The sequence below is a fragment of the Cyprinodon tularosa genome, unplaced genomic scaffold (genome assembly GCF_016077235.1).
Source record: "Cyprinodon tularosa strain WSP-4 unplaced genomic scaffold, ASM1607723v1 ctg64, whole genome shotgun sequence".
NCBI lineage: Eukaryota > Metazoa > Chordata > Actinopteri > Cyprinodontiformes > Cyprinodontidae > Cyprinodon > Cyprinodon tularosa.
The window spans coordinates 65,808-78,013 of NW_024039385.1; the positions used below are offsets into that span (position 1 = coordinate 65,808).

The 12,206-nt window shown below is 41.8% G+C and overlaps 1 protein-coding gene across 4 annotated transcripts in view; it reads right to left on the reverse strand.

Annotated features, from left to right (window-relative positions):
• Positions 1-2,596: 2,596 nt before the first annotated feature.
• Positions 2,597-12,206, reverse strand: part of LOC119798900 (kinesin-like protein KIF13B) — a 43,878-nt gene continuing 34,268 nt past the window's right edge. For 2 of the 4 annotated variants that reach the window (XM_038308567.1, XM_038308566.1), the window contains exons 36-41: positions 10,817-10,876; positions 8,623-8,716; positions 8,461-8,540; positions 5,850-5,921; positions 3,059-4,232; positions 2,597-2,966 (exon numbers count right to left, since the gene is read on the reverse strand). In XM_038308567.1, coding sequence (XP_038164495.1) covers positions 2,722-2,966; positions 3,059-4,232; positions 5,850-5,921; positions 8,461-8,540; positions 8,623-8,716; positions 10,817-10,876 — 1,725 coding nt within the window. In that variant the 3' untranslated portion in view covers positions 2,597-2,721. Of the gene's footprint in view, positions 2,967-3,058; positions 4,245-5,849; positions 5,922-6,459; positions 6,514-8,460; positions 8,541-8,622; positions 8,717-10,816; positions 10,877-12,206 lie in introns of all 4 variants that reach the window. The other 2 variants (XM_038308569.1, XM_038308568.1) reach the window with 2 other exon arrangements.

Here is a 12,206-nt window from a genome sequence, read left to right on the forward strand (position 1 = left end):
TTCACTTTTGTTGCTTGCTGTCTGCCGTCTTGACCCAACTGGTCACTGGTATTTGCTGCTTGTCCGTCGCACTGTCAGTGCACAGACATAAATTGTTTCGAAGTGGCCATTTCCTTTGTCCACAGAGTGGAGCTGTGCTGACAAGGGTAAATGGTGTGTACAGATGGTGAAAGGAGAGGTACAACCGACAGCACCAGGTGTACGGGCAGAAGCGTTCCCTCAACCATTCATCTTTGCGGTTGAATATCTCCAGAACGGAGCGGGCTTGTGCATCGGGGGGGTCCTCCGTCACGTCTGAAGGAAGCTGGGTCCTCTCTATCAGCACCTGCTCTATTTGGTCCCTCAAATGTCAAGCTGTGGGGATTTATTTCATTTGATGCAGATAGGATACCCAAAGGCTAGTAAATCTATACCAACTCCAGCTAAATTCAGCTGTTTTTAACAGCTTGAGCTCATTATTCTAAACGTTGCACTTTCAAACCCATCTGTCAAGCTGATATCGGCTGGGTAATTAAATGGGTTTTCTGCTGTGGTAGAAGGACTGGTTGACATAGTCAATTTAAATTATATATAAATATTTTCTAGTGTTGAATGTGCAATTATAGAAGCTGCAGGTGGGCTCTCACAGTCAGCTGACTTCTAGTACGCAGCAACATCGGGGGGGATCCAGGAAGGTGAAGCTAGGCTACGGTAAAAATTTTAACCCTATTCAACCAAATATTTAAAGTAGAAAAACATTGTTTAGTTTACCTACACTGCTGTAGGTATTTTTGTATAGTTACAACTAATACGTTGCATGGATAACGGATTTAAACCTGACCTGTGAAAATACTGCTGCTCTTTGGGGCCCCCTGTAGGTTTGGGAGGGCTAGTGCACCTGGTTTCTCTGACACTTTTGGACAAAGACGGGCTAGCTGTGTGCTGCACCTTTATGTTAATATTGTAGCTTCTCCCACCATGAATAAAGGTGGAGCACCAAGTTCATGAACTAATGGTTTTGGAGAACTGTCGTTCGTCAAGCAGGACAGAACAAAACATATCTGTGATTCCTCGTGTCTAAAAGGACTTTTGATGAACCAGGTTACATGTTACAACACTGAAAGTGTTCCAACTTTTTTTTTTTTTTTTTTATACATCCTGTACTCATAACTCCCCATCCTGGCTTCCTGTCTAAAGGCTAATTAAAGCTTCTGTCTGTTAGAAGCTACAAAACCTTCACTCTGAAACTGTTTAAAAGGAAAGGGTAACAAAAGTAAAATTATAAATGTATTTATGCTCATTTTTATGATGTACAGATGAATGAAATGCTTTGAAATGAAACATGCTTTATAGTTAAATTAATGCTTTCTCATTTGACCAGACTTATTTTATTATTTTAGCGTTTAGGCGTCTCCATCCTCTTAGCAACAGCTTCATGAAAAGGCCAACAATGATGCACCTTAAAAAAAAAAGTATTGATAGTTTGAAATGTAACCTCCACCTGGAGTTAATGTATAAAGGTGTAAAGAACGGGGCGGATGTATGATCACTCTGGTGCCGCTACTTCTCATTAAATGATTTTCCATTAAGTTGAATGGTTGAGCTTAATGTGAGGAGCACTGCAGAGTGCATTTAGACATATTTTCTCCCGTTCAGATGGCCTCGCTTTGATTAACGGGTATGAACTGGTTTCAACCAGTTTGTTTCCGATCTTGACCAGAACGATGGCCCCACCCAGTTCATCCCATCATAGCTAAGAAGACTGAATGCTGTATCGATCTCAAACAGTTTAGGTTCAGAATTACTGTATTGCCCATTTCAGAATTTAGTGCCTTTTTTGGACAGTAGACTGTTCTGTAATTAAGATGTAGTATATAAACATTTTTTGTACAGTTTCTTTGTCAATTTTTTTTATCTTGCGTTTATTTTAGTATGAGATATATATATATATATATAAAATGTACAAGAGAATAAAGCTATATCATGATATCCATTCGACTGGTTACTTAAGAGAAAATTGAACATCTTTATTTTCAAATAAATAAACATTCTAAGCAGTCAGCTTGATCTTAAATGCTTAATAAAAAACAAAACTAAATAGACCAGACAATATTTCTTAAATTTCCCCATTCCAGACATGTTCATACACAAAAAAAACCTAAAAGAATCAACACATTCTTGGCAGGAAGACGAAGACATTTAAAGCTGATGCATTAATATTTGTATAATTGGTGTGCAAATTTATCTATATTTAAGAACAGTCTTTGAAAAACCAGGAAGATCTCATGGGGAAACGCCTCCAGGGTTGCATATGATCAAGGCACACATTTGAGCAGTAGTCAAGGCACAAGAATAAGGCTGCAGCATCGACTCGCATGCAGCAAATACACAAACGTCATCAGCAAACAGAGCAATGTAAAAAGACAAACGCACCTTATAAAAACATTGCTTTAGAGTTTGAGTTGGTGTCTTTCAATGTGCTCATTCCACAGTATGAAACCTTCAGCCTTGTGCCAAGTTGAGTTCTGAAGGTTCCTCAACATTCTCATCACCCTCAGTTCTTGCAACTGGCATTTTCTTAAGGTTAGCCGTAGTTAGAAGAACGCGCTTTTGGTTTTGGTGAGGCTTTCATCATCTCCAGAATACTTGTCTGCAAATGTCAGTTAGTGATAGCAGCTCTCAAAGCGAAGGGCAAGATCCTGAATCTTATCCTGCCCCCCTCCCTCCTTTACAGCAGATCTTTCAAGAGTTCCATGATTTGCGGTTCTCTCCTCTGCCCCGGCCGGATGGACCGGTCTCACCTTTGGCCAGAGCGGTAAGGGCTGCCAGGTTTGGACTGGATCCGGACAGGTTGGCACTACGCCGCTTCTGCTTCTGGCGTTGTCGTTTGGTTCCGCTGCGGGTAATTCTGTCAGGTCGGACGAGGACTCCGTAACCAGGGTTACAATGGAAATAGTGCTTCCCGCCCACCGAACCATCATTCTTCCCTGAAAAAGAACCAACAGAGATCCTTTAGAGATTTTTCTGACAAGAATAAAGCAGGTAAGTAGGTAATAAAGTAGATCTAAGCGTTTCTCACCTGCTGGTACCTCCAGTTCAACTCCAACCCAGGTACCATCTGCAAAATCTGTGGGCCCCACGTAGCGCACCGTGCCGCTCTTATTGGTCCCAACGGTCACAAACGCCCCTTCTTTCAACCAGTCAGGAAGAACACTGGAAGCAGCTTCGTCTCCCTCCTCCAAATCTGAGATGCTTTCCAGGCTCTCTGCCGGCACAGAGAGGTCCAGTCCTGTGCCGAGGCTTCCAACCCGCCCCATCTGTGCTGGTTTACCACCTTCTTCTTTCACAATCTGCTGGAAAGACTTGAGGTCTGAGGACTTTACTTTCTGGATCTTGAAGGGGTTGACTGCTGTTGAACTGGACTTGGAGGGCCGAGCGGAACCGGTGGCAGAGTTAGTGGAAGAATCAGAAGGCGGTTTGGGTTGGACAAGGACACCGTTTGTATCGGAGGGATCAGACGATGATTCTCCTCTGGGTGAATTAGGGCCAGACTCTTGATTTGGTGGCGCTGTCGTAGCTGGGTTGGCGTTTGGAGCCAGTTCTTCAGTACCCTCAGAGGATGCACGGTCTTGTTCCAGGTGTTGTGAAGGGACAGATTCCAGCAGGACTTCATCCTGTGGGTCAGGTGTTTTAGTAGTGAGGGACCGCTCACAGGTGTCCTCATTTATATCGGACATATCAAGATGTGTTGTTGGAGAACCAGAAGGACCCGTCTTCTGGATTCCTTCTTGTTTGTTTCCATGGTTTTGTTCGGCCACTCCCTCGGTGTGGTTCTCTAAACCTTCAGACTGTTTAAGTCCGGATCCATCACTCGTGTTTGGGTTTAGTGTGAGCTGGTTTTCTGTATCTGGAGCAGCTTCCTCCTCACCCTTTACTTCCACTGACAGAGATGAGTTTGGCTCCTGCTCCCTCAGATCTGACTCTATCAGAGTCGTCTCCTGACTGAATGGATCCTGGTCTGGCTCTTTAGTTAAACCTAGACTCTCAGCTGAGATCTCCTCCGCCTCTTTATCGTCTTCCTCCAGCTCCAGGTCCCAGCTTAGTGTGTAGACATCCGAATGCCTCGCTGCCGACATGTTGGACAACCTAGATGCTTCGCTAACCGAGCTGGGGTCCTCCACGTTTGGGATGATAGGAGGTGGGAGCGGGACGGATCTGTGGATCTCCATTTCAGCATCTGCTGGACCGGCTTCCTCACTGGGAATCTGTAAAACCCATCAGAACAGTTAGCCTGACAGTGATATTTGGAGGTATCTTTGGGTCTTATTCACACTTTTTATCCTAAGGTCCTAAGTTATAAAAAAAAAATATGATTAAAAACAGTAACTTTAATACTTCCACTTTAATTAGATTGAATATTTTTATGTCAATTAAGACATTAACAGAAGTTGATTTATTGTTTGCAGTTCTACACAGAAGTATGTAGTGTTATGGTTTGGGCTTGCTTGGCTAGAAGCTATGTAGAACTGTGTGATAAATAATCCTGTTGTATTTCTCTTATTTATGTTTTGGACAGACATTAATAAAACATTTTTAAACAATTAATTTGTGAATCATTTCAGGGATGGTCCGCCAACCAAAACTATTCAAAGACCCAATCAAACACAAAAGAACAAAATCTAAAGCTCTCCAAGCCTAATTTTTCTCCATTCAGGTCAGAGTTTATGGTTAAACAAAACTAACTGGGATCCATGGACGATGTCATAGATAATCCCAAAGACTGAGAAGACTAAAAGCCCCTAATATTAGTAGTCAGACAAGGTGGAGGCGGTGTGTTGATCTGGGCCTGTGCTGCTGCCACACAACCTGGAAAATGTGTCAAAATCCACCATCAGTTTGTGGTCTTCAGCCCAAACATACTGTACAATGTTTATGATCTAATCAAACCAGCAAGAGAACCCCAAAATGATGACCTTTGACCTAAAAAAACAAAACAAACAAACACTGGAACCAGTTCACTTTTTTAAATGGTCCATTCCAAGCCTGGGCTTAAATTTAATTGTGAGGCCGACCAGTCGCTATGAACGGACCACTTATGCTCAAAACCCCTCCGATGTGTGTAGATTATTAGAATTATCCTGTAAAGAGCAGACCAAATAGAAAAGACTCATTACCAGTTATCACCAATGATTGATGGCAGCTTGTGGAATAAGGCGCTAATTAGCTTGAGGGGTGAATTCCTGCATCACATCTATTCAGGCTGGTTTAGATCTCTGCTTTTACTCTATAAACAAATTCATAAAAAAAAAAACAATCCTTTCCCTGGAAGTAAAACTACTGGACTCCTGCCCCATGGATGAAGCCATTTCAGAACTGGAGAGCTCCTTCATGGACGCCATGAAGCTCTAACCCAGAGGTTACCCAATTTTTTATCAGCTAGACGCAGGACAATGACACTCCAATTAACAGAGTTCTTCCTTTTGTTGACCTCTTAAAGAATGCCCTTTAACAAAAACAAAACATCACATTCTGCCATTTTGTTTTTTCTTTCTTTCCATTTTTGGGAAACCACAGCGATGTTAAAAAACTCTAGATGGAGTTTTAAAGCAGTATAGAAACTAAATCCAATGTAATTTACAAAAGGCAGAACAGACAAGCTGCTGTACTTTAGGTGCACAATGAAGCATCATCACAGATCCTTCTTCCTATCATCATCATCCTTTCCTATCATTAATCTCTGCGTCTCCCAAACAATAGATATGTTCCTGCTGTGATTCAAAGTATTTTGTTTTTATTCCAAATAATCGGTTCCAATTTTTTTGATGTTCATCAGACCTGAAGCGCTGTCTGGGTTAACATGAGGAACTCACCAGCTGCTGGTGCTTAGACATGTCCTCTTCCACACTGGCCGACTGCACCACGATGCGGGGAAGACTCTGGGACTGAAACAAAGTAGCAGATGTTAACATCTGTTCAGATAAGAACATGGCAGGGCCTTGAACCTACAGCGTTCAACCATCCATATGAAACTCCTAAGCTGCCGTTCTATATTGAGCTCCGATCCGGCCGTGCCTGAGGCGTGTACTAAGGAATCCATTATTTCCCTCGTTCCAACCATCAGCAGGAGGGACGCTGATATTAGACATTCGAAGTGCAATTAGGATATTTGCTGCTTAAATCACGGATAATCAGAATTAACTGGCGAATCAGTCGAGATAATTGCATCCTAATGATAATTGTTTGTATTCATTTATCTCATTATAGAATTCATGTTTCATGCAACTTCCCTGATTTGCTCCCCAACCGTTTCCCCAGAGAATGAAGCAATCATTTTCTGTCTCGCCGTCGTTTGAAGCTAATAAAAATCAAAGCGTAGAGGAGAGGCTGATTGGTCTGCCCACACGCTGCACTCCACTCATCTGCAGTTTGATTTAGAGCAAAGTTTTCATCTTGAGGAGAACATGGACCTACGAATGGGACATCAGAGAGCAGGTCATAAACTATCCTACCCGCCAATGGCTCTGGACCAGAAACCTGCAAAGTAACAACAGGTGAGGATCACAGCAGCTGTTTGTCCTCTGGATTCCTTAAACATGAAACCGACAAATAAAATTCAGAAGAACACAGCTGCAGAATAAATCAAATAATTGTCATCAGTTCTATTGTTGTATATTCATCCTTTAGCATGATGATGACGGAAGGACTCTTCCTGCCCTTCAGCACTTCTGGAATCATTTGCTGCTCTATACGTTTTACTTCTAAAGTCAGGTTTCACATTCCAGCTCAATCCTAGTAATTAATGCGGACCCCGATATCCTCTAAAGGCAATAAGTTTCCGTCAGAGAAAAGGGTCTGAATACTTTAGCACACATCTCTATATGACATTTTAAATGTATTGTTTTCCTACTTCACCGTACACCACTATGTTGGTCTTTCAGATTAGATTCTAATCAAATAGATCTATATTTGCGGTTGTGAAAGTGAAAAAGTTTAAAGGGGTGTGAATACTTTTGAAAGCTTCTTTATTCTCATCTAATGAAAGCATAAAGGATTAGTCATGCTCTGAGCTGCCAAACCTGACTGCTGACTAGATCCTCTATATGTGGACATTTTTCTGCCATTCTATGTTTATAAATCCTCCTATCAGCTGTAAAACTGATCAATTAGCTGTAATCAAAGCTTCAAAGTGAATCAAAATGATAACCCAGTCCGTGCGTGGACCTCAGACGCTGTACCGCCGCCGTCTGGCGGGTTTTCACTCCAACCCGACGCCTCCGCCTGGCGTTTCTATCAATAGGCTCCCACCATGGCTGAAGGTGCTAATCAGTCAAACCAGCTGCAGTGAGAAACGCTGCAGACCACCATGTTGCAACGAGACGTGATTCTAAGACGGCGAGCTCCTGATGAGCCGCTGAAGCTCAGCTGGGAGCACAAACACCTCCAACCTGTGAGCTGATTACATCCCTTGCTCTGCTCCCACCGTCCTCCGCTGTAGAACTAGAGGAAAGAGAACTGGATCCAGATAAATGGGACTCTGAGGTTTAGTCTTAGATCTACAGAGTGTTGCTAAAGTATTCACACCCTAGAGGCCGAAGAGTGACGTCCCTCCCAGTCTGGAAGCCTTTTTTTAGGCCTCTAACATTTTTAACGTGGATTTATTACAGCAAACATTAGCTTCCCCATAGCATGACGCTGCCACTGCCATGCATGCTGTAATGGTGGGTGCAGGTTGATGGTTTTGGTTGAGGTTGTTTTTTTTTTTTAAACAGTTATACTTTTCTAATTAAGGTCTATATTAGAAATAATGTTAAACACTCTACAATAGTCAAAATGGTGATTTTCTTTTTTTTTCCATTACAAGATTCAGAAATTAAAAGAATATGATTAACTGTGGTTACTGTGGGATGCCTAGTGTTAGAAATCACACTTCTTTATGTAACTGATGTCCTGAAGCCTTTTTAAATGTGAAAATATTTGATTACTGTGACATGCAGACACAGCTACCCAAGAAAGGCTAAAGAAGTAAAAAAGAGGCTTTTAATCCTCACGTTCACCATTATCACCATACCGTCACAGAATAGGTCTGAGGCCTTCAGAGAATAGCTGAGTATTAATGAGTGGACATTAAGAGACGACTGGTTGCAGTGGATTTTATTTAGGGCCGTCAGAATAGGAGGATTACCATCCAATGATGTGGGTGTGAATACTTTTGGAAGCTTTAAACGCCCTTTATTGTAAACCTCTAAGGTCTCCTGTTTGTCTTGGAGTCAGAGATCCACCTTTAAATCAGGAAAGGCTTCACAGGCTTTAACGCTTTGATACAATTTCTGAGGTTTAATCAGATCCTCATCTACATAAGCCTCGTTTCCATGGCAACTGAACAATGACACCAGCTGCTGATCAGATGAGGAGATGTTTTAGATCTGGGCTGTGGTTTGAAACCTTGGGTTTCATCGGGGGGGGGGGGGGGGGGGGGTTTACCTGCTGAGGGACGGCGGTCTGCTCATGGTCCTCCTTCCCTCCAGGAAGCAGAGACTTCAGCAGCTTGGGAACGGCCCTCACTGGGGGGAGACGAGAGGAAAGCTCTGAGGGGAAAGTGAAGTGGAGTGGGGCGGGGGGGGTGAGTGCTTTTATCAGGCGTACCCGTCTCTGCGTTCAGGTTCTGGGACACGCTGCTGGCCAGCGTGCGTCTGGATGGAGGAGGCGCCGCCGACAGGTCCTGATGGCTCTCCCAGCCCTGGAGGAGATCAGGAAGAGGAGGTTTCAGCTTCTGTAGCCGCTGACAGTCCAGCACAGACTCATGATGTCACAAACTCAATTATCTAGGTCCTAAAATAATGATAAAATACATGAAATTAAATCTAAGGTGTAGATTACTACTCAGCCTCTCTGATATCAGAACATAAAGCACAGCAAGTCTGGTATGGAGGGGACCAGGATATGTTCAAATATGGCGATTCTGGACCAAATGTACCAGGGGGGCCAGGAGGGGGCAGCGTGTTTTCATGGGGGAACAGAAAAGCATGAAATAAAAAACAGGGCAAAGGATTCAAATATATTAAGAGATCTGCATGATGTAAAATTTCTATTCAATTAGGTAAAATTAAAATTCTATGTCTTATTAGGTTAATATGCATTCAGAATTTAGGAATTTTAAGTATTTTTGGCTAAATTTAAGTTAAAATAACCATCTTCTATAAAATCTGAATTAGAACTCTGGAAAAAACTGAAATTCAGCTGTAAAAAGTTTTTTTTTGTTTATTTAGCAGATGAAAATTGGTATCCTATCTTAATACCACTGAAGCTATCACCTTATTTTTTTTAGTAATTAGTAAAACAGAATTTGTAAAGTAAAAAAAAAATGAAATAGATCCAAAGGAGTTATTAGTAACCATGTCTGTTCAAGCACAGATCATCAGAATTTCTTTGAGTATTACGTCTTCAGTACAGGGGCCATAACAGGGGCCCCCGTTGGCCACCGTCTAGAACCGCCCCTGTGTAAACCTAACCCACTGAAGCACAGCGGTGGAAGCATCATGCTGTCTGGATGCATCTTTCTGTTTCAGAGCTGAAGGGAATATAAAGTGAGCTTCTGATGACGTGTGATTGCAGACAGAGGGAAGGAGGTGAACTGATAATGGTAACCGTAGAAGAGAGCCAGAATCACAGGGATTATTTATTTATATATAGATATGTGTGTGTGTGTGTGTATGCATGACTTGTATTTCATTAGAAATGTGATCGTCTTTTTTACAGGTTTTTGAACGGCTGATTTAAAGCCTCTACGCCTAGAGGAGAAAAGCTGTCAGCAGGAGTGGGAGCAGAACCTCAGCGATGGTCTACAAATGATTAATAGTTCATTCTACCTACTTAATGATAATGAAAAAGCTCAGGGAAACTTAAAAAAGCTTGTTTGAGTGAAGCATCAGACAACCTGATTCTGAATGGAGAGCTTCCTACCGATGAAGTGTTATTACTCCACCAAGGTCATGTTTTCAGCAGGATTCCATGAAACGCTCTGAAAAGATTTTAATGATTTATTTATTTTTACCAGATGTGCGCCTCAAAGAGATATTTGGTGGAACAAGCAGTTCCCCCTTAAACCAGAGGGAGGCAGCAGTGATTATTGACAGCCTCAGCTTCAGATTTAAAGAAGTCCAGAAGTATATATAAAAAAAAAATAAAGATAAGCCATGCCTCGCATGAGCCTCAATCAAAGAAAAATGAATGAATGAAGGTGAGAGCAGAACAGACACCAGAGGCTGCACACACACACTATACCTTATTTATAAATTTTAATTGAATTTTTACCAGATTAATTCGTTCAAATTTTGTAATGAATGATCCAGATCATTTAGCTACAGGCTTAAGTCACAATATGGGTCAGAATCTGCTGCTTGGAGGAGATCTGAGTCATCTTGTTTTTTAAGGTTTTTACCATTTTTAACCATAAGAATAAAATTTGAACCTTTTTCTGTTTGAACCAGCATGGCAGCTCAAAGGTCGGCCCTACTGTAACCATTCAGGACCAGAGAGACGAGTAAAGACGGTTTCTACTAAGTTTTTCTCCTTGTTGGGTTTGATTACTTTAGGATAAAACGTTTTTAATAAAACAAAACATACTAATATGTTTAGCTTCTTATATAAACTGAGAAGATAAACAATATTAAAACATGTTGAGTGTTTGCAACTAAATAATTCATAATTTCATTACCAAGCTGGAAAAAAATAAAAATAAATTAGATCTTAATAATTTGTGTTTTGTCAGATTTGTAGGTCAGTGAAGAGATCTTAAAGTTCATAGAAATGACAGCGGTAGCAGCACGGAGGTTCTCACCTTGAAGTAACCGAGCCTCTGATTGGAGGAGCAGTAGAGGTCCAGACTGCTGGCTGACAGCTGGTTAAACAGTTAGATGGAAGCATGGTTAGGAGTTAGTGAGCCCAGATAGAGTGAGAAACAACAGAGCAGCACCAAGTTTAAAAGCCCACAGTCCGATTCAGCCTAATTCTGGTGAGCCAAACTTCTAGAGTCAGACAGGAGTTCTGGTGAAAGCTGAAGAGAACCAGAGCTAACATCAGATGTGTGGTGAAAACGGTCTCTAACAGGCTGATCTGCTAAAAGGCATCTGGGTATAATAACACTAGCCTGACGTAGTCCGACTCAATTCTAGTCAGAATATGAGTCTGATACTGCTCCATAGAGCTGTGATTATGGGGCGTGTTTCGAACGAACCAGGAAAAAAAATGCCTCTGCACTCAATTGGATAGACCTACAACCAATAAGAGCAACGGAGTGCGTGACGTATCTTAAGCGAGGCATAGTTGTTGTCAACAAAAATCAAAGCGTGCAGTTGCACGCCTAGAATAAGAAGATGAGCCTTGATCGCGTTTCTCTGTTCCTCTTTTAAAATTAATTAGCTGTTGATATCTTCTAGAAAAGACCTAATAGCAGAATCTACACACCTCAACTCTCCGGCGGCAGCCATTGTTGTTGTCACCCAAGTGCGCTTTGGTCACATGGTTGACTACGTTATTGTTGATCATCTGTCCATCATCGTATAAAGCCCGCCCTGACAATTTGATTGGCCCGCCAGATATTGTGCGAGCATACTCGCGCTACTATTGAGCAATGCCAGACCGAACTTCCCGACCTCAAACGTTGTGGGCGGGACTAAGTTCAGAATGGCACCCAGGCTAAAAAAACACCAGAGAATCAGAGAAAAGCTGATCTAATAACCAGCTGTGAAATGTAAATGTTCAGCTGATCAACAGAACGGGCAAAACGCGGGGAGGACGAAATGCAAATGTGATCACCTACCACCCTGAAGGAGATTGATTTAGTGAACACAGTTAAAAGTCAGAAGTGGTGCGGAGACGACATAGAGGTCCAATGGCGAACAGGACAGAGAGAGGATAGACAGAGAAGATAAATCCTAGAAACTTAACATCATCAGAAATAACTAATGTAAAAAAAATGCAGCACTGATTTTTATGAAGGTTCTCTCCTTCCACAGAGTGGAAACATCTCTGTGTTCCTGACGGGTAAAATCTGTTATTCCATAAACTTATTTTATAAAATAATTACATTTTCTATCAGGTGTGTTGCTGGAAATCTGCTTCTGCAGCTTTCAACAAGATAAAAGCAGAGTTTCCTCTTCTGTTTTTTTCTGTATGGCAGTTGTTATTTACGTTCTCCTAAAACCTAAACACACTAACACCTTTAAATG